Here is a 24,993-nt window from a genome sequence, read left to right on the forward strand (position 1 = left end):
ATCAGTCTCACCTCCCAAAGGGAAGTTTTGAACCTGACGTTCTCCCCACGAGACCCCCTGCACTGCCCCCACGCCCTGCTTGCTGTCAGGAACAAGGTTACTTTCATCTCTTTTCTCCACCCCAAAGTAGCCTTTCTGGATGCAGAAGGAAATGTTTCCTGGAAGGAAGACCCAATGAGTGAACGACTGAATGGGTGAGCGAGTGAACGAGGAATGAATGGGTGAAATTTACTATTGCATCTCTCGCCAGTGGCAGCCTCCGATTTTCTGCCCTTGAGTCCCACGTGAGCTAGTACCGGATGGGTTTCCAGTGGCCAGGCGAGCCGGGACCAGCTTTGCGATAAAATCCTTGAGCCCAGAGTTGATTTCTGGGGAGACCACCAGCAAACTGGTCCTCAGTCTCCTGCCCTGCCACCCCCGAGATTCCCCTCGTTGTCCCAGTTTCCTGCCCTGCCGCCCCCCAGATTCCCCTTGTTGTCCCAGTCCACCCCAGCCCCACGTTGCCCCCCTGCCCCCCTCACTGTCCACTCCCTCACACCCGTCCTCCACTTAGGACAGCGACCGTGCCCCGGCCGGGGCTCTGAGCGAGGTCTGCGCTGACGGTGAGCTGGGACACTGGGCAGCCGGCCTGGGGCCCGTGGGGGGAGCCCGCTGGCACCCCCAGCTACCAGCCCTCCTAAACCCGCCCTCCTAAAGGAACTGTGATTCCCACTCCCAGATGATGAGTACGTTCTCAGGGGCCAAATGCAGCCTTTTTAGAGATCTCATCCCTGGTAGTCAGACCCACCTCGGTGGAGACCAGCCTGCACTGTGCCTTTCGCCGAGTTACCCGACATCAGCGCTCCTCCAAAACGGCCGCGTACGGACACGCCGGCCAGCAAGACAGGCGAGGATCCTTCGCCTTGAGATGTGAGAGGCAGCCAACACCTACTGAGTGCTTACTGCGTGCTCAGAATTGTTCCTGCTCTGCCCCTCTTAGCCCTCACCATGCCCTGCACTGCCGAGATGCCCTGGGGAGACAGAGGCACCACCAGCAGAGACAGTTCCTCCTGCTCTCCCCCAGACCTGTCGCTGGACAGCCACCTGCCTGGACCTCGCCCCCCTCCCCCGTGAAACAGAGACACACAGCCTCCATTTGCTGGTGAGAATGTTCACACTCTGTGTGCGTGCACGGCACTGTTGAGTGCCTGGCACAGTGTGGGGAACAGAGCAGACGCTCGGGGAAGCACAGCTGGGTGATCTGCAGGCACCGCTGCTGGCCAGGGGTTAGTGTTCACCACGAGACAGGACCACTCTCCTTCAACAACCTTGCCTCTTCGGAGCTGAAAATGAACGGATGAAGGGACAGGATCCCTGGGCACCGGTCCTCCCCTTGAGCAGATAATCAGACCAAGAGGACCCTGGCAGGTGGGTCACCCAGGACCATGGGTGGTCAGGGCTGGTGGATGCCACGCGGCAGGGGTCCGCTGGGATCCCGGGGATGTGTCCAAGCTGTGTGTTAATGATTAACCCACACGCTCTGAACCCTCTCGCCAGCTGACTCATTTTGCAAACTCTGCTGGCCCGCCAGAGCAGCCTCTACCCCTTCACTGGAGATTCCAGGGCAGAGGTGACCCGACCCGCTGTGGGGAACCAGCGCCCACCTGAGGCCTACGCCCGGGACACGCTCTGATGGAGGAGACGGCGGTGGACCTCCTGCTAGCGAGTAAGGAGGGGGCCCCCCATGGGATGGGGGACTGGGGAACGCTACTCCCTGCCCGACCCAGGCTGGACACCCTGTCTTGCCCTCCGAGACCCTGCGCAGGTCCAGGGAAGTCCCACAGACCCCAGCGTCCTGTGGTGCCCAGCCCAGCCAGACTCGGGGGTGGCGGAGGTGCGCCCCCAGGGTGGGCAGGTGACAGTGGGAATGTTCGTGCAAGACCCTCTCTCGGCGGGAAGCCCCTTCTTAAGAACAGGGAGCAGAGACCTGGCTTCTCCGCCTGGCACTGTTGACACCGAGTCACTCAGGCCGTGGGGGCTGCCCTGGGCCTTCCCGGGCGTTGAGAGGCACCCCGCCTCCACCCCCTGGAGGCCAGCAGCATCTGCCTCTGTGGTGACGCCTCCAAAACATCCCCAGATGTGCCCGGCGTCCCCACTGAGCCACCGCGCCGCCAGTATGAAGCGCTAACCGAGCACCCGACATTCTGCTGAGCACTCAGGCCCACAAGGTTGGCCCCGATGCGAACTGCCTGACCCTCCGTGCCTTGGTTTTCTCATCAGTAAAATGGGCCCAGCAGGAGCAGCCACCCCACGGCACCCTGGGGTGGGAAACACTAGAGCTGAGATGTGCAAAGGGCGCTAAACACGGGGCCTGGTCCCCACCACGCACTGTCATGACCCCCCTTTCACACGAGAGAGTAAGGCTGGGCCCAGAGAGTGAAGTCGCTGGCCAGTGGGTCACACAGCTCGTGGCCTCGGGGCGGGAGGGACCCTCTCCGAGGCCTCCTGTGCTTGGAGGGGCTCCGTCTGCCTGGCGAGGCCCCACTCGGTGGGCAAGGACCCACCAAGGACAGATTGCCCCGCACCTCTCTTGGTGTCCTTCCAGCCGTCCTTAGGGAGGGCCTGCTTGGTGGGGCCAGGGCGCTGAGGCCTTCCTGGCAGCCAGGGATTAGCCAGATGGCTTTGGGGAGGATGGAGGGTCTCTCTGAAGACAGAGTCCTCTTCCTGCTGTATAGGAAATCAGCCAGCGAAGGCAAACTTTGGATCCATCTGACTAGCACCCCTCTCCATCTTTGGATTAGTGAATGAATGAATGAATGACATCACTCTGTCTTGAGCGAATGAATGGAGGTAAAGATGAGGAATGAGGAGGTGGACTCACTGTCCCCCCGCCCACAGAGGGAGCCCCAGGACCTGAGCTGAGGCAGCCTCTCCTGTAGGACAGAGGGCACAGAAGTTGCTCTCAGTGGCCCCCGTTCTGTGCTTTCACATGGAGGTCAGAGGTCAGAGTCTACAGGGCTTCCTTGGCCAAAGCTGGAACACCCCCCAAGGAATGGCTCTCTGGCCTCCTGTGGGAGACAAGTTGCAAGGGCAGAGGGGGATGGGGTGAGGTTTTGCAAAAATGAGCGAATTAGCTGGAAAAGGATGAATTTTTATTTTTGGTTTGTTCTCAAAGTGTCTGAGAGTCAAGCCAGAGGGAGGAGGAATGTGAGTTGAGCAATCGGATGTTCAGAGGGGCCCTCAGCTTGCTGCCAAGGGTCACCAGGCCTTGGAGATCCCTGCCCTGAGGTTGACCCGAGACCCACTTCCTCCTCGGTTGCCCCCATGGGGGCACTGCTCTGCCTTCCTGGTGGGAGGGGCCGGCCTGATGCCCATAGAGGAGCAGGGAGAGTCTGCTCCAGGAACTGTGGGAAATGCCGATTCTCAGAGCAAGCACAGGAGACTTTTGATAGAGAAAGAAGAAAGAATTAATCACTCAGTCATGTCCAACTCTTTCCTATCTCATGGACTGTCACCCACCAGGCTCCTCTGTCCATGGGATTCTCCAGACAACTAGACAGGAGTGGGTTGCCATTCCCTTCTCCAGTGGATCTTCCTGACCCAGGGATCAAACCTGAGTCTCCCGCTTCTCAGATGGACTCCTTACCATCTGAGCCACCAGGGAAGCCCCAAAAGCCTGCAGCACCCGGTATTCCCAGGGATCTCCCATCCAAGTACTAACCAGGCCCAGCCCTGTTTGGTTTCCAAGGTCAGACAAGATCAGGTGTGTTCAGGGTGGGATGGCCAGATGAGATTGCGGATGATACCAAAGGCAGGAAGAAGGGGCTGCTGCTGGGGTGCTTTTAGGAAAGGGTTGAGATGTGGTGGCCTGCTCCATCGACATCTAGAGAAGATGAGCTCGCTGGGGGCAACTCCACTCTGCCAGGAGCACTTCTTGGGCAGAATTTCTGTCCAGGAGCTGCCTAGTGAGTAATACTTCTATGCTAACTACACAGCCCATGGATTTGTGACCTGATCTTAAGTTACCTTCCTGCTGGCAGCACAGGGCTGTAACTTGAAAGGGTCCCCTGGGGAGACTTCTTGTCATGCTTTGGAACCCGCATCCTTCCTTCTCCATTCCTTTGTCACTAAGCTCTAGGTCCTCAGAGACCTTTATCAGAAAGCGGGTATCTCCAAAGGAGAACAGTCAGATGTGTATCAGTCAGTCACACGTTAGTATAAACAAAGTTGGCAAATGGGTACCACTGCAGGATGTTAGACAGCTGAGGGACAATCTTGCCGTATGGTGTGGGGGCTGTGGGGAGGGTCCCCGGCAAGGGGTGCAGGTGAGAAACTTTCCCTCTCCAGCTGTCACCAAAGACCCCGGGTTTCCCTTTCAGGGCCGCGTGTGCTGACTTCCTCCCAGGGTGGAGGCTGGGAAGGGCTGCAGGGGATCTGGTCTGAGTCAGGGCTGAATCCCAGTGCCAGGACTGCCTAGCTGGTGTGACCTGGGGCTTCCCAGGTGGCACAAGTGGTAAAGAACCCACTTGCCAAGGCAGGAGACATAAGAGATGCCGGTTTTGACCCCTGGGTCAGGAAGATCCCCTGGAGAAGAAACGGCAGCCTACTCCGGTGTATTTGCCAGGAGAATCCCATGGACAGAGGAGCCTGGTGGGCTCCAGTCCATTCAGTCACATGAAGCTGGACATCACTGAAGCCACTTAGCACGCACGGGTCAAACTCTCAGCTCCCAGCAGCCTCGTCTGTGAATCGGGCATGTCCCACCACAGAGGCCTGCTTGAAGGACAGGACATCAATGGCAGCGTTTTCCCTGGTGATGCTCATTGTCTGATGCTGGACCCAGGAAGAACCACACTTGTCTGCTGCCTCTATTTCGTCTCTGGAGTGAGGCCCTGAGCATCTGACTCTACTGGGAAATTGTGTCTCTCTTTTCACTAAGCAGAGAGGTTGTGAAATGCCACTGTGGGGTCGTAGGGTAAGGAGAAAGACAGCTAGGGAGCTCTGGGAGACCCCGACGGCAGGAACGTGGCCAGGATGAATGACGTCACTCCTCAGCAATCAGAGGAGGGGTCTCTACGAGGAGGGAGGAGTTGCTGAAGGTCAGAGGCGATTATGGCAAGGGGGTGCCCTCTAGTACCCTTAGGGTCTCAAAGGAAATCTATGCCAACAGGAAATGCAGACAAGGAGGAAGAGAGGAAGGGAAGGAGGGAGGGAGGGACAGAAGGCGAGCTTGAAGGACCTTCTTGCTCCTGGGGACGGTGATGCTTCATAGCAGAAGCCTGGCCAGAGCGTGTTGAATCTGTCTCCAGCTGCCTCAGAGGCTGGCCCTCCAGGGAAGTGTTTTCTCAGAGCCAGTGGGTCCCCACCCAGCCCTATGGCTTGTCCCCGGGGAGGGTGGGGCAGAGCTGGGCTGACAGCAGCCACAGTGGCAAAGGCCTTCAAAGTGTCACCAGCCTCATCGATTAGTGGTCACGTGAACACCCTGTCGGGAAATGTTCTTCAGGCCACGGTCTTGGCCGCCACTCCGGAGGCAGGGCCTATTTGCTTTAGCAATTATCCTGTGCAGGTCTGAAGTGAGTGTTTATATAAGAGAAGCTCTGTGACCTCGCACAGTTCATGCCCCCTCTCTTGGGGTTGTTCTTCATCTTGATCATGATGAGAGAGCTGCACAAACAGCCACATGGTGGGGGGCTGGGGGGGGGGAGGAGAGCCAGGGAACGTCTCTGTTGGTTCAACAGCAAGGGACAGAAAAAGTTCTCTTTAAAAAGTGACTCTCCAAAAAAAAAATAATAATAATAAATTAATTAATTAATTGAAAGTGACTCTCCTATAAGAGAAGTCCGGAAGGGTTGGTGGGGAGCTTCATAAACTCATCAGAGACCAAGGGTCCCTCCCTCAGACCACTCTGCCATGCTCAGCAAAGGCATTCTCCTTGTGGCCCAAGATGACTGCCTGAGCTCAAGCCATCAAATCTGCATTCCAGTACAGGAAAGAGAAATGGCAGAGAAGGGTACTTTCCCTCCATGGAAGTTACCCACACACTTTGACTCATTCCCATTAGTCATACCAAGCTGTAAGGGAAGCCTAGCCATGCCATCTTTTTTTCTGAGTAAACATATGCCAGTTAAAAAACTAGGAATTCTCTTACGGAGAAAAAGGCTAGGAATAAATATTGGGAGGAAACTGTGACGAGGTTCGGGATGAATCCCTAGTCCTAGGGACAGGCCGTCAGCTGGCAAGGGACCTGGTATCCTCTCCTCACTCTGAGCCTTGGTCTCTCACCTGAAAAATGGGACAGCTGTTCCCAAATGGCCTCTGCTTCGGATAAGTGACTCTGTTTGAAACAAAAGTGAGAGCAAATTCAGAGAAACGCTGGAATATTTGACTGACAGGCTGTGTTTGGAAATGCCAGCTTATCTCGGTCTCCAATGCAGAGTGCGTGAGCATGCCTAGGCTTTTTTTTAAGTGAGTACATAGACGTTTGGACACATATTTTCCAGTCCTGGCAAAATATGAGTGTTATTCCAAATGCACAGGCAGCAGGCACTGACTCAGTTACGAGACAAGCTTCACAAAAGACTGAAATGCCTCATTTCCTGGGTAGGAACACACACATTTGTGTTTCTCTCTGCTTTGGAAACTGTAAAACGCTGTCATTTTACAGCCACTCATCGCACATATCTTCATCCTGAAGCTGTATGACAACTCGTGTGCCTGCTGGATTTTCCTCTCGTGTTCACACTGTATTGTGATCAGATATTTCCATGTAAATATGCAGTATGAACTCTTACCTGCAGTATGCCTGAGGACGTGGTTCATAAATGCAGGAGGATTCCACTCCTTATTCTTCACCAGCACTCCTGAGTCAGACCAGTTGTGAGAGTAAAGCGAGCTGCCCATGGGGCCTTTGCACAGCTGTCCTGGGCCCCGAATTGTTATCGTTGTTCAGTCGCCAAGTCATGTCCGACTCTGTGACCCCATAAGCTGCAGCACGCCAGGCCTCCCTGTTCCTCACCATCTCTCGGAGTCTGCCCAAGTTCACGTCCATTGAATTGGCGATACCATCCAACCATCTCATCCTCTGTTGCCCTCTTCTCCAGAATATTCTTCCTCAAATACCTGCATAATTTCCCCCTCTTCACTCAGGCCTCACGCAAACACCCCTGCCTGTCCCCTGCCTGTGGCATCTTGTCATTCCCACTCCCCTCCTTTCACTTCATTTTTCTTCAAAACCCCTCCCTTTCCAGCACAGCATCATCTGTTTATTCTCTTTCTCCTGCATAGGAGTGAGATTCCATAGCAGCAAGAACTTTCTCAAAGCCCTCTGTCCTCAGCAGCTAGACTTGTGCCTGGGGGATTCAGATGCTCAATGAATATTTATCACCTCACGTCATCTGCTTTTCTAAATATTTTTCTGTTAGTCCTTAGAGAGAGACTCTACGAAAGATGAAAATAGTTGTTTGGGGGTATCTACTTTTTAATTTATTTTGTGGAAGTACAGTTGGTTTACAATGTTGTGTTAATTTCTGCCTACAGCAAAGTGATTCGGTTATACATACATTCTTTTTCATATTCTTTCCCATTATGGTTTATCACAGAATATTAAATATAGTTCCCTGTGCTACACAGGAGGACCTTGTTGCTTATCCATCCCATATCATGGTTTGCCTCTGCTGATCCCAGACTCCCAGTCCATCCACCCTCTTCACCCTCGGCAACCACAAGTCTGTGCTCCGTGCCTGTTACAGATATGTTCCTCTGGGTTGTATTTTAGGTTCTGTGTGTAAGTGGCCTCATATGGTGTTTGTCTTTCTCTCTGACTTCCGTCACTCAGTATGACGCTGCCGCACAACGGCGTTATCTCACGCATCTTTGCGGCTCAGGAGTATCCCACTGTGCGTATATGCACCACATCTTCTTTATCCGTCCATCTGCCCACGGACAGTTACATTGTTCCCCTGTCTTGGCAAGTGTGGAGAGTGTTGCCAGGAACATAGGAGTGTATGTATCTTTTTCAGTTAGAGTTCTGTCTGGATATATGCTCAAGAGTGGGCTGGCTGGCTCAAACGGCAACTTTATTTTTTAGCTTTTTTTAAGGAACCTCCGTAATGTTTTCCATAGTGGCTGCACCAACGTCCGTCTCCACCGAGTATAGAAGGGTTCCCTTCTCTCCACACCCTCTCCAGGATTTGTGATTCATGGACTTTTTGGTGATAGCCATTCTGACCGGCGTGAGGTGGTACCTCATTGTAGTATTGCTTTTGCGCTTCTCTAATAATTAGTGATGATGAGCATCTTGAAGATGAAAATGCTTTCACTCCTCCACGCTAGCAGTGGTAGGCATGGCTCTTCTTGGCTGGTACAGATTCTTCTCGAGCTCAGTCTACCTGAGTGTAAGCTTTTAAGATTCCATCTTGTCCCGAAAAGACTTTAACGTAGCTTACCAAGATCTGTAAAATTTATCAGAAATAAGATAATTTGAAAGTTTGCAAAGGAAAATGAAGCACAGGGAAAATAAGGTTCTGGAAGTACGATAAACGCTTCCTGAACGGCGGCTGTGAGCAAGACATGGCTTTCCGGGCTCTGGCTCACTTGTGCTTCATGATGACACTGATGCGTCCCATTTCACAGATAAGGAAACTGAGGCCAAGAAGGAGGAAGGCTTTTGCCCAAGATCACTGCACTGGCAAAAGGCAGGAAGGTGGGAGTCCGCAGTCTCTCAGCACATGGGAATCCCCCTCCCCTGGCCCTGTGCTCTTGGCCCCAAAGCCTGGATTGAGGAATGTGGGACCACCTGTGGGTGGCAGAGCCCTAAACGCCCGCTTGGGGGACCTCAAGATGAGCTGCTCCTGGGCATGCGTGAAAGCTCCGCTTTCCGTGGGTCAGGATTCCCAGCTGCAAGCAACAGAGGCCGAGTCTGGTTCTCCGTCTGGGACAAAGCATGATGCAAGGCCCTGTGGGGACAGACTGAGGGCCGCCTGGGAAGCCACGCGTGGGAAAGCCCGCGTCTTCCCGCAGCCCCTGCCCCTGCCACCAGGATGTCCTGCCCCTGCCCCCAGACAACAGCACCGCAGCCTTCCGAGACAATCCTAACCCTGCCTCTCTGGTCCAGAGGCCAGACCGCACACGGGCACGTCTGATTGGCCAAGCCCGGGTCACCTGAGCATGGCCCAGTTGCCAGGGAGACAGACCCGCAGCCTTCCCACCCTCTTCCATAGGGGTGGCTTTTTATCCATCAACATCACACCCAGAAGATCTCCCAACAGGAAGGGAGGCTGGGTGCTGAGCAGCCCCTCCGTCAAATGACCAAAACCGCCACATCCTCCCTGAGGAGTCCCCAGGACAGCCTCTCATGGGGGTCCACTGAGAACCACAAGCTCTAACTGCTGGAAAAGCCAGGAGTGAGGGGCTGGTGCCTTTCTGGGTCAAGGAAGCCCGTGAATGAAGGGGTGGGAAAATTGAGCAGACCCAGGGCTGGCCCAGGACCCCCATTCAGGGGCAATTTGGGCCCCTTTGTCACAGAGGCTTGTGGGTGCTTGGGAACCCTTGGGTTCTTGGCAGCTGCAAAAGCACCTTTATGGGATTAATCAAGGACTCGGAAGCTTTAGGGTGCTGCCTCTGGATCCCTCCACTCCCCGCCACTCTCCAGGACCACCTGCCCTAAACAGCCTGTCTGGTCCCAGAACCGAAATCACCCCGCAGGCCAGTGCGAAGCTGGAGCTGTCTACCACGCGGGGTGACTTGCACTTCAGACTGTTCACTCCGAGCCCACTGGCTGGCAGGGACGCAGCCGCCGACCGGCTTGCCTGTTTTACTTCCCTCAGCTTTGTTTGGTTTGTTACGCTGTCCACGTGGTTGGGGTCAAAGCGCTCATACAGGGTGCGCCGCGAGCCTCTGTGCACCAGCCTCCCTCGCTGCCCTGCTCTGCTCTGTGCCCAGAGAGGACGGCAGGGGCCAGGAGACTGTGTCTGCTTGCCCCTGTCACCCTCTGGATTCTGGACGCGGCAGGCCACGGGGACCGGAGGACAGGAGAGGAACACCGATGTCTGTTCTCCCGGCCGCTCCCGCCAGGCTGGGCCCACTGCTGAGGCCACAGTGCCCAGATGCAGCCCATTCCTCCAGCCCGACCCTGAGGCCAGGCCCTCCCCTTCTCTCATCTCTGGGAATCTGCCTGTGGCCAGCATCTAAGTGCCTCTCCAGCCCTTATGATTTCCTCTAACCTGACCACACCTCTGCAAACTGTTATTTCATTAAACTTGTTTTGGGCTGATCTGTGTCTGCCCACCTCCAAATTCATAAATGGATACCCTAAGGACCAGCCCCTCTGAATGTGGCTGTATTTGGAGACGGGGCCTTTAAAGAAATAAATAAGGTAAAATTGGATCACTAGGGTGGGCCCTAATCCCCCAGGACTAGGGTCCTGATAAGAAGAGGAGGTCAGGACACGGACACACACAGACGGACGACCCTGTGAGGACACAGGGAGGGGACAGCCGTCTGCACGCTCAGGAGGGGGGCCCCAGGAGGACCGGCCCCGCCCACACCTGGGTCTCGGATTCCAGCCTCCAGGACTGGAGACAGTGAATCCTGTTGTTTAAGCAAAGCCTCATGTCTCACTGGAAGGAGCTGGCTATTGGCTACCAGGCCCTAAATGGTATTAATACATATCACAGCAATTTCATATCAAGGGCTTAGAAGGTTCTAGGCGGGGTGCTTCCTACATGGATTCCCTTATCCTTGTCCCCACCCTCAAAGATGGGCACGTTGATGTCCCTGTGACCCCAAACCACAGAGCAGATACCCAGGCAGAGTCTGAGAAGGCTCCAGAGGGTGTGCGGCTGGGACCGATGCCCACCGGACTCATCCACACCGCACTTCTCTGACCACAAGAGGACGGGTTGCCCAGAGTGAAAACACAGCCACCACGTTCGCCCAAAATGGTCCTACATTCTTTAGACCGAAATTAAAAGAAGGGGCCGGAACACAGCTCCGGGTACTTCTTCCTGACCTGTCTCACCATCCCTGGCACAGGTGATGACTTGAGGGTCCTGCCCGTGTGCATGGAAACGGCTGGAAGATGCCCTTCCATCCCCAAATACTCCAGCTGCCGTGATCAAAGGCCGCAGAACTGGTACACATGCTGCCAACAGCTGGGTGTCGTTCCAGACCCTGCACTGTGGCTGATGGAGGGCTCGCCCCGCACCCAGCACCTCGCTCACCATGCAGGGCGCTGAGGGCCAGGCCTGCCCCTTGCCAGCAAGGCCACCTGTGCTGTGGGTGGGAGGTCGCTGACAGCTGCAGTGGGGACGAGGTGGGCGGCAGGGCTGCCTTTTCAGAGGGGGACACAGGGACTTCCCTGGTGGCCCAGGCGCTGCGACTCCACGCTGCCAGCGCGGGGGGCCTGGGTTCGATCCCTGGTCAGGGAAGTTAGATCCCCTGTGCCACAACGAAAGATCCCGCACGCTGCAGCCACGAGCAAGGATTCCGAGTGCTACGACTGGGACCTGTCACAGCCAAACAGATTTAAAAAAATGGGGCGCGGCCCAGCCCAGCAGCCTGTGCGGTGGGCCAGGCCTCCATCCGACGCCCTCCTTCCAGCCAGCACGGCCCCAAGCCTCAAAGGCTGACCGCTGTTGCTTTTTAAATCAAATGTTTCGTAAAGGGGAGCCTGAGGGCGGCCTGAGGACACGACTTACTCTGCTTTTCAAGGACAAAGGAGGCTGGCTCCCCATCGGCCTGGCCCTCGGATGACCGGCCCATGCACCATTGCCAGGCCATCGTGGGCGGAGTCGTCCAGGCCCTGAGCCCTTTGGAGATAGCCGGGGTCAGAGTTTCGCTTTTCCTTCTCAGATTCCCTCCCAAGTCTGGGAAAGCGTTATCTTGAGGGTCTGTGAACAGTCCTCTCTCTGAGTGGCTGTCATTTGCATATGTGGCTGAAAGAGGGGAAGAAAATCCCCCCAGGGGCCTCAAGGAGCCCTGCTCTGGGGGGAGGTGGCCGGTGTCCCCAGGGGCAATGCCGCTGACATTTTCTTTGTCTGGGAATCAACATCTCCCAGGCAACTCTGAAGAAGGGGCTGTCCTTTGGGAGACATCTGTCCCCTTGTGCAGAAGACCCCGAGTGACTCCGGGGCTGCCCTGCGGTTCTGGGGGGGCCGGTCCTCCAGCCATCGGACGCGCTAACTTGCCCACAAGTACCGATATCAGATGGTGGAGTGGCCAAGTACCTGAAAACAGCTGAGCCTTAAGAAACAGATCCCCTGGGAAATGACAGATGCCTTCTTGATTGTTTTATTTTTAAAATAAACTCTATGGGAAGCGATCCTTCTCTGGAGACCGTTTTACCCTGGACTCCTGAGTAAAGCTTGATGTCTCAACTGGGGTGTGTATGTGTGTGTGTGTGTGCGCGCGCCTGCATTAGTCACTCAGTCATATGAGACTCTTTGCGACCCCATGGACCGTAGCCCACCAGGCTCCTCTGTCCATTGGCTTCTCCAGGCAAGAATAGTGGAGTGGGAGGCCATTTCCTCCTTCACTTCACTGAGGGCTCACTGGATAGTCCTTGGGCCTTGCGGGCGAGAAAGCACCAGGTGTGTTGAATTACAGATACATCTACCATCCTTAGATAACTCTGAAACCATCTGGAACCTGTCATCTCCCTACCATCAACCCCCAACCCCCACCCGCCACCACCTCCGGTTTATAGCCAAGAGCCTTGGCATCGATACTCTTTACTCTGAAAAAAAAAAAAAAAAGGCTGTTTTCTTTCATGGGGCATCGAGCGTAAATATTTGCACCATTAATTAGAGTCCGTTTAATTCCCCAAACTCAAACAATATGGTCAGCCTTTAAGGGTAAACAGGCCACAAGACGTTAGTCATACCTGGAAGATCACTAGCGGAGTGTCTTCCCTCTGGCCCTTCACCAACTTCATTCTGCAAACAAACAAATAGACTAAGGTTGAGGAGAGGCCAAGGAGGCCCCAGCGTGAACTCTGGATGTAGGAAATAAAAAGGGCTGATTATGGGTTCTTTCTTTTGTTTCCATGGCCTTCTTGACCCATAATAATGTGTTACAAGGAGCGTGGCGGGTCCATCCATGCAAATTCCAAATTCTAGAGAAACAAACGGGAGTTTGGTACAGTGCACTGGAAACAATTCTGGAGTTGACTAGAAATTTCTGGAACACATTGGACCTGGATATGACTCCCAGTTCTGCCACTTACTAGCTATGAGGACTTGGGCAAGCCTTGGTCCCCTCTGGGAGTCAGCTTCCTTAGCCATGAGTGGGAAGTATGACCCAGACCTCACGTGGCTGAGGTCACAGCCTCCTTAGCCGTGAGTGGGAAGTGTGACCCAGACCTCACGTGGCTGAGGTCACCTGGGTAAAGATAACGTTGTTGTTCAGTCACTCAGTCGTGTCTGACGCTTTGTGACCCCATGGACGCAGCACGCCAGGCCTCCCTACCCATCACCAGCTCCCAGAGTTTGCTCAAACTCATGTCCGTTGAGTCGGTGATGCCATGCAACTATCTCATCCTCTGTCGTCCCCTTCTCCTCCTGCCTTCAATCTTTCCCAGCATCAGGGTCTTTTCCAAGGAGTCAGCTATTCACATCAGGTGGCCAAAGGATTGGAGTTTCAGCTTCAGCATCAGTCCTTCCAATGAATATTCAGGACTGATTTCCTTTAGGACTGACTAGTTTGATCTCCTTGCAGTCCAAGGGACTCACAAGAGTCTTCTCCAGCACCACAGTTTGAAAGCATCAATTCTTTGGCGCTCAGCCTTCTTCACAGTCCAGCTCTCTACATTGATAGATGACCACTGAAAAGACCATAGCTTTGACTATGAGTGAATATTTAATTCCAGCAACTTGTGTTGCCTGAAATCTCTGAGGCCAAGGCTACTCTCCTGTGTCTGCGGGGGAAGATGGACAACATGGGCTCACAAAGCCTGTGTAATGCCCGGAAGCCATCAGTGTTATTTCTGGTATTTCCCCAGAGGCAGCCCATGGGCCTGAGTGCTCTACAGACCTGCCTGAGTGCCAAGGGGACATGGGGAGAATGAAGTGTGGTCTTCACGCCCCTTGCAGGTACTTGGGGCGTGTCAGGGAGGAAATCTCAGTCTGGTGCCTGGAGCTCCATGCCCTCTTTACCAAGTGGTCTCCCGGGGATTGGCACCATGTCAGGCTCAGGGTCCCTGGGGCATAGACCCCAGGTCGACCTGAACATGGTTGTACTTTTATTGTCCTTTATTAAATTGTCACCTGCTGGTGATTCTGATTTTCCATTTCCAATCGCAGTATCGAGTTCTTTACAAATGCATTTGATAAGTCTCTAAGAAGGAAGGGTTTGAGTTCCAGCTCTTACCGTTGTGTGACCTCAGGCAAGGGACTGCTCCTCTCTGAGCCTCAGTTTCCTGAACTGTAAAGTGGGGATGATAATAGAATGGACGGCACAGAGCTAATAATTGTGAAGCGCTTGGAACAGGGCCTGGCACACAGTAAGTGCTATGTAAGAGCTTGTTACATAAACAGACGCCCAAGGGGAAGCGCCAGGCAGGTGGCTGCCTCTGTCGGCAGGCCCCAGCACGGGTTAAGGCCTCGGACACAGACCCGCTTCAGCTGTAGTCCTCTGCATCCGCGCGGGTGCCCAGGCTCATTCCGGCGACTGCGTGCTACAGTCGGGAGCCCCTCGTATCAGCAGCAAGCAGCTGCCTCCGGTCCCCAGCTGCCCAGAAGGCTGGGCTGGATTCTCCCAGCTCGAGGTCCTCTCTCTAGTCCTCCTCCTCCTTCCACTCCGCTCCCCCCTCCCCCCTGCCCCCTGCTCCCTCCTCCTCTTAGCCACTGAACTCTCTGTCAGCCTTGCCCAGGGCCTTGGGCCACCTTGGGACCCCCTCAGTCCTTGCAGGCACTTTCGTGAGACACTTCAGCTCCTTTCCGTTAATCTGTTTGTTTTGTCTGCATCAGGCCTTACAGTCTTCACTGTGGCACTTGTGACAAAGGGGCTTCTCAGTAGTTGTGGGGCTTAGGCTTAGTTGCCCCAGAGAATGTGAGATCTTAGTCCCCCAACCAGGGATCAAGCCCATGTCCCCTGCATTAGAAGGCAAATTCTAAACCGCTTGACCACCAGGGAAGCTCCCCTCCTCAAGTCCTTTCAAAAGGCTCCTTGGAAACAGCCTGAAGGACCATCAATGGATGAATAGACAAACAAATGTGACCTCGCCAGACCACAGAATATCATTCAATCACAAAAAGAAATGACGTTCTGAAATATGCTATAATGTAGATGAGCCTCAAAAACATCATGGATTTTGAAAAAAAGAAAATTATGAGAAAAGAAAACCACTGTGGAACGGATGAGACACAAAAGACCACACGCGGTGCGATTCCGCTGATGTGAGGGTCAAGAATGGATCCGCCAGGGAGGAATGGGGACCTGATGGAGCCGGGGGCTGGTGCGATCCCACTGATGTGAGGGTCGTGGATGGATCCGCCAGGGAGGAACAGCGAGCTGACGGTTACTGGGGCGGGGAGGGGCAGTGACCCTCCGGGGTCCTGGGTTGTGCTCATAGTGATGGGCATGTTCTCGAAGTACCAGGAAAGTCCCAAACGCCACTGAACTGGACTTTAAAATGGCTGATCTTATATTATGTGAAATGCACCCTGATGCTACTCCCCCTGCGCAGCCCCCCGCAAGAAAGGACTTGCTTGTTCAGTTCAGGGCAGCTGCCTGAGCCCACAGTCGGCCGGGCCCTGCCTGCAGATTCCTCCCTCCCCCGACCCCATCATTTGCCAGGCCACCCTGTTCCATCACTTCTGTTCCTTTTCCCGGCCTCTCCCCTAAAGCCACCCTTAACCCCCAGAAACCCACCCACGCCAGTTGGGTCCCAGGTCAGGGGCCACTCCGGCTCCGAGATGCCCCCAGGAGCCGCCTCTCCTGCCTTAAAGCGCCGGCAACGTGGCCCTGCCCGCTCATCTGGGGACACAAACAACACCCTCTAATCCAGGGCTTGGGATGCGCCAGGTTCTGGGCTGGAAGTGTCTCTCTCCAGCTTCCCCAAACCCTCGAGAGGCAGCTCCTGCCAAGCCCCTTTTCACCCATACACACTGAGGGGCCAAGAAGCAACTTGTCCACGGCTGGGTGGGTCCCTCTCCTTCCCTGTGAGGCCCGGGGCTTAACGCCTCTTCCAGCTTGCTTATCTCCTCAGACTGTACCGGTGCTCAGGGGGTGGGAGACACCCCTTGTACCCTCACCTCCTGCCAGCCCTGAGTAGGGGCCCTAGGCCCTGAGGAAGAGACGCTCAGAGGATCGGACTGGAATAAAAACAGACTTCTCGAGAAGAGAGCATTCCGGCGCCCTGTGACCCCGGACGTGTTCCAGGGAACAGTGACAGTGGAGGCAGGGTGTATGTGACAGGCTGGGCACCTCCTGGTCTCTCGGAGGGGCATGGGCGACTGCAGGGGCACAGAGGGATCTGCGGTTGTGTGTGTGACGGGCTGGGCACCGCCCGGTCTCTCGCAGGGGCTGGGTGACTGCAGGGGCACAGAGGGATCTGCGGTTGGGGGGTGGGTGGTGGCTGTAGGCCCCGTGACACTTCCCATCCAGGCAGCTCTGGCTTCTGACCCGCCCCCGAGCAGAATCTGGGGCAGTGGAGACCTTGAATGGAGTCTGATAAGGTCTGGGGAGGGCTGAGCCTGTCCCAGCGGGGCCCTGGCCTCACCCTACAAAGCCTATTTAAAACCAGCCCAGGGCCTGAGTGCTGGCCTTCGCTGCAAACTGCCTTCTCTCCCTCCCTCCCTCCCTTCCCTGCTTTGCCGAAAAGGGAAACCATTTTCCATAATTACAAGCATTGTGCTGCGTGATTACTGTATTCCGTAATGACGGCTGTGACAGCACGCGTACCCCCTCCCCGGGACAGTCCACTTGCCCCACTCTGCTTTTGACATCAACATCTTCCTGACTGCGCAGAGGGTGGGCGCTGGGGCTCCCCGGAAGGAAAAGGAGTTGGGACCCAGGGCACCCCTTCTTCTAGGGCACTCGCTCCCTGTCCAGGCCACAGGGGAGCCCAGCCTGGCAACATTTACCAAAATAGCAGCCGAAACCAATCTTTGTAAAAAAGAGCTGGTTTGGGTATTTACTGAAATATCTTTTAAAACTTGATAGGATGAAATATCTTTTTTAAAAGGGTTTGGATCTCCAACGGGCTCTTTTGCATACGTTGGACACAGCTGAAGGGTTTCATCAGAACGTAGCTTAATTGGAGCCAAGAAATGAAAAGAAGAAAAATGGCTTCGATCAGAATGAATCAACATCTATTAATGGCTGTTTAACATATTTCGGCTAATAATAATACGTTAAATAATGTGCATTTTAAACCTAGCTAACTAGACAATAGCTCTTCTCTGCCCTCAAAAGGTAAACAATGATGGTTAAAAATAGCCCCAGGACCTATTTACATTTTTTTCCTCCTGAGCGTTTTTTGGTTTATAGTTCATCATTCCAGGGGTTAGAATTCTAAAATTTTCTCTGTGTATTTACACAACGGAGCTATTGCTATGTATCACGTTGGCTATCAGACCTTTCCAAGAAAAATGAGTTCGTATCTGGACTCCCACACAACAGTGGTTTGGGTCGGCTGGAAGGGCTCTGGGAAATTCACGTGGCCCCAGCAAGGGCCCCTGCAGTGCCTCTTCTCCCTGCAGCTTCCCCTGCCCTCCTGGGTATACATCCGGGGTACACAGCCTCTGGGCAGCCTCTGCACAGAGTGACCCCCCACAGCTCCCCTCCAGGTGCTTCAAAGCCCAGTTTTTCAGTCTAGACCAAAACGAGATAAATACCAAGGACAATCCCAGGTCACCTCTCTCCCTGAGCCCCTGAGAGGAAGGAGGCCTGAGTCCCCTCTCTGTACACAGCACTTGGGGTGGGGGGCAGGGGAGAACTTTCCGGCAGGAAGCACTTCTTTGTGGTTTTGCTGCTACTAGAGCATTTCCACCGATCGGTACACGTGGCTGTCAATCCCAGCAGGCCTGGCGGGGTTGGGGGCGTCATTAGACGGCTTTCTAGTGGATGTGGTCTGTCCCCACAGAGGGGCCAGATCCAGTCTCCTCCCCAAGCCAGCCAAAGCCGGGGGGCTCACGGACTGCTTACTTGGCAGGGGAGCTAGGGGTCCCCAGCCTGGGTGAGTGGGCTCTCGGCACCAGCCTGGCTCCTCCTCGGACTGCAGAAAGTGGGAGGTGGCCTTTCAAAAGGTGAAGCAGTCTGCTCCTGCCCCACCACTGCTCTGCAGTGATCAGGGAGCAGCTTAAGTGAACCTTTTGTTTAAGGCAGTTCTGCCTCAGAATTGATGGTATTTATCCGGAGATGTCATGGGTGTGAGGTCTGCAAAGACACAGGAGGCGCCTTGCCTGAGGCGCTCTGTGCACTCCTAGTGCCCACATAGCCGCTGCCCGGGAGGATGCTGGCATGTCCAGACCTCACCTTCTAAACAGGAACAGGGCTAGAGAGTGGTACCTCCGGCTCCTAGCCCTGAGCCAGCCTGCAGGATGTGGGGGAAGCCCCTGCGGGCACCCCTGGCTGAGTCCTCTTAGCCTCGCAGGCTGGAATCCTCAAATAACAGTTTTCTCCTATTTGGGAACAGTTCTCACCTTATTCAGATTCCCAAGTTCTGCATAGGTGAGGGTTCAAGTTCAAGCCAGGCACTTGCCCTGTAATCTCCCGATCGCCTTCGCTTCCCTGGGCTTCACTACCTCCCGCCTCTGACAAGTTGAGAGTGATGACTTGGGGTCCCGCTGCCTAGGAGAGGGGGTAGCGCGCTCTCCGCTGACGCCCCACGCTGCGCTGGTCTCTCTGGGTCGTTGCCTCCTCTCCGCCCCCGCCCCCACCGCAGTCAGCACCCCCTTCCCGGGGCCCTATCTGGGGGCCCGCTGAGCACAGCGGCTCAGGGCTCCACTGTTCACCCCGACTGATAAGCGGGTCAGACAGCCGGTGGAGACGCGCCCCTCAGAGCAGGAGGCCGGGGCGGGCGGGACCCGCGGCGGATCGCTGCCGTGGCTGCTGGTCTCCAGCGTCCCGCGCGCTCCCTCGGTGTCCGGTGGCCGCGGGGGCAGTCGCGCTGCGCGCTGGGCGGGGCGAGGGCGGTGTCCGCAGGTAGCCCCGCGGGAGGCTGGGGGGCAGGGAGCGGGCCGGGACCCCCTGCCCAGAAAGCCGAGGGGGAGGAGCGGCTCGGCCGTGCGCGAGGGCGGCCAAGTTTGGCTCCGGCGCGCCGGCTTCGTGTCCTGCGTCTGGGGAGGCAGAGGGGGACCGTCCCCTCCCGAGTTGGGCTCGGACCCCGGCGCCCGGAGCCGCTTCAGACCTCTAGGGGGGCTTTTGGTCGCCCCTCCTCTCCTGGATCCCGTGGTCCGAGGCGCACCGGAGCCGGGCAGTGAGCCGCGCCATGCTGGAGGACGACATCGGCCTCGAGGCATTGACCCCCAAGGAAGCCCCCGCAGCTGGTGAGTATCTAGGGCCGGCGCGAGGGGCGAGGGACCCGGGTGTGGCGGCAGCGGCATCGAGGTCTTTCGGGGACAGCGGCTTCCCAGGGACTGAGGGGCGTGCAGGGAGCAGGAGACAGAGACCCCTGTCTCCGGTGGCGGGGACGTCCCTTGCGAGCTTTTGGGTGGGGGTACTTTGTCGGCCTCGGGTCACTGAGGGCACTCACAGACACACTGACAGCGGACAGACAGACCGCGAGCTGGGCGCGGCTGGGGGCGGCCGCGGCCCCCTGGCCGGCATCGGCCAGCCGAGCGGTTTCCCATTCCCGGGACAGGATCGTCCAAGCCCTAGGCGGATGGAAGGTTTTCGGATGTTTTTACAGGCGCTATTAATACACATAATATTTCCGTGCTGTTCCGGAGATTTATTTGCGATATAAAGTCACTGCTATGACTTGAAGTCATAATGGAAACTGCGTGAAACTTGGAGGGGAGATAAGTGAGACTTGGACGGCAGTTGGGAGGGGGAGTCCCTGACTTCCTCGGCCCCTCCCTGAACATAAATCACGACCCTGGCTATTTTTGTACCAATAATTTTAAAATAAATGACCCAAGCCATGTTTCCTGGATGATTTTTTCCCCTCCCAGTTCAGAGGTTATTAAATAAACCTCAGAGAGGGACATTGACAAGGGGCTACAGCCTGCACTTGGCTTTAATTACGCAGCCGAATTCCAACCGGGAGCGCCCTGGTTGGTATGCTGTGCCCCGTGGTCAAAGCCACCTGCAACCAGGAGCCAGGAGACGCTGAGGAGGAAGCCCTCCTCCTTGTTCCTTGGTCGCTCCTCCTTCCCCCAACCTTCACCTCTTCTAGGGGTGGGGGATGCCCATGGAGAAACTTATCCTGGTGTCTGCTTCTTAAACAGCCCCAAGTGGACTTCTTTCTAGAAATGACACCATACCCATCAAAGTCTTTTCAGGAGGAACAGAGAAGGCACTGCCAGCCAGAGGGGGAAGGCCAGACCTAGGAACGGGGAAGCTTGAGAAAGTCAGCCAGGAGGGCCTGGCTGTGCTGGCGCGAGGGGCCGCCTCCAGCTCCCTGTGGACATGATGCATTCATGAGTCCCAAACTCAGCATCTGTGAGCGGCTAAGCAAGCTCTTGCCTCCTGCTGGGCACCGAACTAAGCACTTCACATGTTCAACCCTCAGCCTAGCCCTGCAAGCTGGGAGCAGAATCATCCCCATTGCGCAGACAAAGAAGCTGAGACCACACAGCTACCTCACGGGGCTACCAAGACTGGAGCCCAGGGTGACGCCTGGGTCCAGCTCCCATGAGATTTCTGGTCCTCCCTTACCCCCACCAGGCAGAATCACCCAGGGATGCAGCTGGAGCTGTAATTCCTGCACACAGGAATGTACTAGCTGGGGGGGCTTGCTCTTTGGTTTTGAGAGCCTTTTAATTGGGGGGCGGGCCATATCTCTGACGTGAGGATCCGGGGGCTCTCAGGACGGTCTGATTCAGACGGGCTCCACCCCTAAAGCAGGCTTTCTGCTCCTTTCACCTGCGTCTCCGCTCTGTGTGATGGGCAGGGGTCTCGCCCCTCTTCTCCTGCTCTGGGCTTCAGCAGTGACAGGTCTAAGACCCTAGGACTACTGCTCCAACCTCCATTCCTGGGTTTGCCACCGGCACCCGCTTCTGCCACAGCCAGCATGCAAGAATGTGGGCGAACTCTGACAGCATCACCCTCCCTCTCTAGCTGTCTCAGTGAAGGCCCAGAGGCCACACTCGCACGTGCGGGTCAATAGGAAGTAATAAAGCCGCAGAGGTGGAGGATGGAAAGAGGCCTTAGCTCCCTCCTTGTCTCCGCGCCAGGCGCTGAGGCCCTGACCGCAGACGTCCTCACGGCGGGTGCAGCTGTGGAGAACCCGATTCTGAATCCCAGCCTTGCTGCGTGCGGCTCTGTGACCTTGCTCAACCTACCCAACCTCTCTGTGCCTTAGCTGTCAACCTGGAGGGTTTGAGTCTACAGCCTTTTTTCTATTCCTGCTCTGCTGTGCCTGAGTACTGCCCCTCCCCTCTTCATCACCACACGCATCTGTCCACAGCCCCAGATGTGACGTTCTACCCAGCGTCCTGAGACATCCCAGGACCAGCTCAGTCTTGCTTCCCTGCAACAGTCATTACAGATGCTACCTCCTTCCCTGCCTTCTTTATAAGCTCCCTCGTTGTTTGTTAATAAGCTATTTATTCACAAGCCCATGGCCTGCACCTCCCACAAGGGCAGATGGAGTTAGGGCGAGGTGGACACAGGCACCCCTCCCCCAGGACATGTCCGCCCAACTCACTCCTGCTCATCCCTCAAAACCCTGCCAGGATGTCCCCTCCTCTTGGAAACCAGCCCATGTGCCTCTCTCCACTGATGACACCCTGGGCATGGGGAGCAGGAAGGAGGGCTGGTGGGTAAAGATGGTTGTTGGTTGAGCAGTTCGCTGTGGGCCGGTCGTCATCACAGTGAGTGAGGTGGACCCTGTTGTCTCCCCATTGGTGGATGAGAAAACCGAGGCATGGAGAGATTTCTGAAGGTCACAGAGCTGAGAAGCAGCAGATGCAAGGTGTGAACCCCAGGCAGCCTGGCTGTGGCTTGTCACCACACGCTGCTCCCCACTCAGAGAGGATGGGAGGGCTGGCCCCTGAAACTTTCACCTGCCTGTTCAGCAAACAGCTATGCAAGGCCTGCAGGGTGTCTGGTACTGCACCCTCTGGGCTTGGGACACAGCAGGGGACAAAGCAGACGCAGTCCTGGCCTTCGGAAAGCTTTCTTGACCACATAGAAGAATTCGATATCTCATATGTTGGCTGGTGATGAGTCCATGAAGATAAGTCGAACAAAATAGGGGGCGATTTTCAAAAGGATGGCCATATGCTCGCTTGGGCAGCACATATACTAGAAAGGGTGGCCAGAGAAGCCCTCATCGGGAGGCAGCGCAGGACTGCACGCCTCAAAGAGGTGGAAGAAAGGCAAGCTGGGCAGAGGGAACAGCCAGTGCAAAGCCTTATGCCTGGAGTGCCCGAAACACGCCAGCTGGGCTCACGGAGTCCAAAGGGAGTGCGAGAGGCAGTCCAGATTGTCATGGGCCCCTGGAGCCTCTGGAAGGGTCTAGAGTGGATCTAGGTTTGGGCAGGATCCCCCTGGCTGCTTTGAAAGGGAAAGACGGGAAGGCTGAGGCGGGGAGGGCAGAGCCGGTCCGGAGGCTCTTGCAGTAATCCAGGCACGAGTCGCTGGTGACAAGCGGAGGGCAGTCTCCGGGTGTGTTTTGAGAGTAGAGCGGATAAGGATTGGCCATGCATCACACGGAGGGTCTGAGAGTAAGAGAAAATTTAAAGAGCAGCTGGAAGGTTTTTGGATTGAGCAGGAGAAACAGGTGTGGGTTAGGGTAGGTGAGGGGCTCACCTTTTGGGGTTTTTTTTAGTTGACATTAAACAGAGATAACATTTTCATCATTTTTAAGCATACAAATCAGTGGCATTCAAGTCCTTTTCGAATGTTGTGCAGCCATCACCACTATCTATTTCTCAAACTCTTCTTATCATCCCCAAACAGAACCTGTGTGCTCATTAGGCAATAACTCTCCATTTTCCTCCCCCACCGCCAGGCCAGGGTAACATCTCCCCTACTTTCTGTCTCTATGAATTTGACTATTCTAGGTACTTCAGAGGAGCGAAGTCACACAGTATCTGTTCTTCTGTGTCTGGCATATTTCATTTTACACGCTTTCAAGGTTCAAGGTATCAGAATTTCATTCCCTTCTATGACTGAATAACACTCCATCGAATGTGAGACCACATATTTCTTATCCATTCATTCAATGGACACTTGAGTTATTTCCCCCTTTTGGCTATTGTGGTTAAAGCTGCAACAAAAATTTGCATTCAAGTGTCTGTTTGAGTCCGTGTGTGTGGATGCTAAGTCGCTTCAGTAGTATCTGACTCTGCGACCCCGTGGACTGTAGCCCGCCAGGCTCCTCTGTCCATGGGGTCCTCCAGGAAGAATATTGGAGTGGGTTGCCATGCCCTCTTCCAGGGGATCTTTCTGACCCAGGGACTGAAGCCAGGTCTCCTGCATTGCAGGCAGATCTTCTAGTATCTGAGCCACCAGGGAAGCCCACATAGCCTTTGTTTATCTGTTAATTTCTTCGCCCAGTTTTTAGGGGTTGTTTGTGTTCTTGTTGTTGAATTGTAGGAGCTCTTTATATGTTCTGGATATTACATCCTTGCCATTGTAAGACATGCAGATGTTTGCGCTCCTCCTCCAGCTGGCCTTTTCCCTCCCTGGATCTTGTCCTCTGACACTTCACACACAGTGAGTGTCTCTTCTGTGCTGTCCTGTCACTCATGGAGGAAGCTGCCTGGTACCTGCAGTTTGACGCATAATTCAACTTAGAGGCAGATGATGCTCCATTTGGGGGCCGTTTACAGTGCCGGGAGCTGGAGATACAGGGTAGCCGTGGTCCTGCTGCCATGAAGTTTACAGCCTGTGTTGATTTATGTTGTGATGTTCATTATGGAAGGGCCCTGATTCGGGCTAAGTAAGCCCTGTGTGCTGAGGACCCATCCACCCAGCTGTCCCACCACCTGCCTCACCTGAGCTGTCCCTTCCATCAGACACACGACGGGTTGCATGGATCACGTCTGCCTCACTTGATGGGTCCATGCTGTAGCCCCAGCACAGGGCTTGGCAGAGGGAATGGAGGATAACTGACGGTTCCTGTCCGCTCATCCTGTTTTAGGCACTGTTCCAAGCCCTTTTCGTGCATCATTTCCTTTAATATTCACTTGATGAGTTGGTAATGCATTAGTAATATCACGAGCCCCTTGTGACAGATGAGGAAACCAAGGCACAGAGACACCAAGTAACATGCCAAGGCTCACACAGCCGAGGGCGCCCTGGGGATCAGTCAGCGTGGCTGGAGGTGGGTGGATCCTGAGACTCAGGTCAGCGCTGGGGCCGCTGGACGAGGATCCAATCTGGGTCCCCAGCTCCAGACATGGGGTCCTCTGCAACTTGCTAACGCCTCCCCAGCCCTCTGACCGGGAGGCAGTCCTTGGGGTTGGGGGGTGGGGCCCTGCTGCTGCTGGAACCCCCGCAGGGAGCCAGGTGTCTCTCGCCAGCTCTTCCTCTCCCGAGCCTGGCTTTGCCTGGCGTGGGTGCCCCCAGCAGCCGGCAGGGCCCTCCGCCTCCAGCGCCGGGCACACGTGTCAGGGTTTTCACGCTGCGTAATGAAGTATCAAAAGCTTTCCGACCTTCAGAAATCCATTTGACCATGGTCACGTGACCACTGGGTAGACAAATTACTAGTTTCATGCATTCAGCCCTCGGAGGGCCTGTGTGTGATTTCTTGCCTGGTAAGCCAGGCTGCTCGTTTGCAACCCAGGGGTCCCCTCACCCACCTAGGGGGCTTGCACCTCAATGCAGCCCCACTGGGCTCTGGGTTCCCACATGCACAGAGGAACCCCCCAGGCGCCACCCCCGCCGGGCAGCCGAAAGCTC

The 24,993-nt window shown here is 55.4% G+C and overlaps 1 protein-coding gene and 1 pseudogene across 1 annotated transcript in view; one reads left to right on the plus strand and one right to left on the minus strand.

The window, feature by feature from the left end:
* The first annotated feature begins 1,584 nt into the window (after positions 1 to 1,584).
* Positions 1,585 to 24,993, plus strand: part of ANO1 (anoctamin 1) — a 189,268-nt gene continuing 165,859 nt past the window's right edge. Inside the window, exon 1 of the mRNA XM_061407293.1 lies at positions 1,585 to 1,705. Coding sequence (XP_061263277.1) covers positions 1,672 to 1,705 — 34 coding nt within the window. The 5' untranslated portion in view covers positions 1,585 to 1,671. The remainder of the gene's footprint in view (positions 1,706 to 24,993) is intronic.
* Positions 3,653 to 3,770, minus strand: LOC133241876 (5S ribosomal RNA; annotated as a pseudogene).

Source organism: Bos javanicus, chromosome 29 (assembly GCF_032452875.1).
Source record: "Bos javanicus breed banteng chromosome 29, ARS-OSU_banteng_1.0, whole genome shotgun sequence".
In the NCBI taxonomy this organism is placed as follows: Eukaryota; Metazoa; Chordata; class Mammalia; order Artiodactyla; family Bovidae; genus Bos; species Bos javanicus.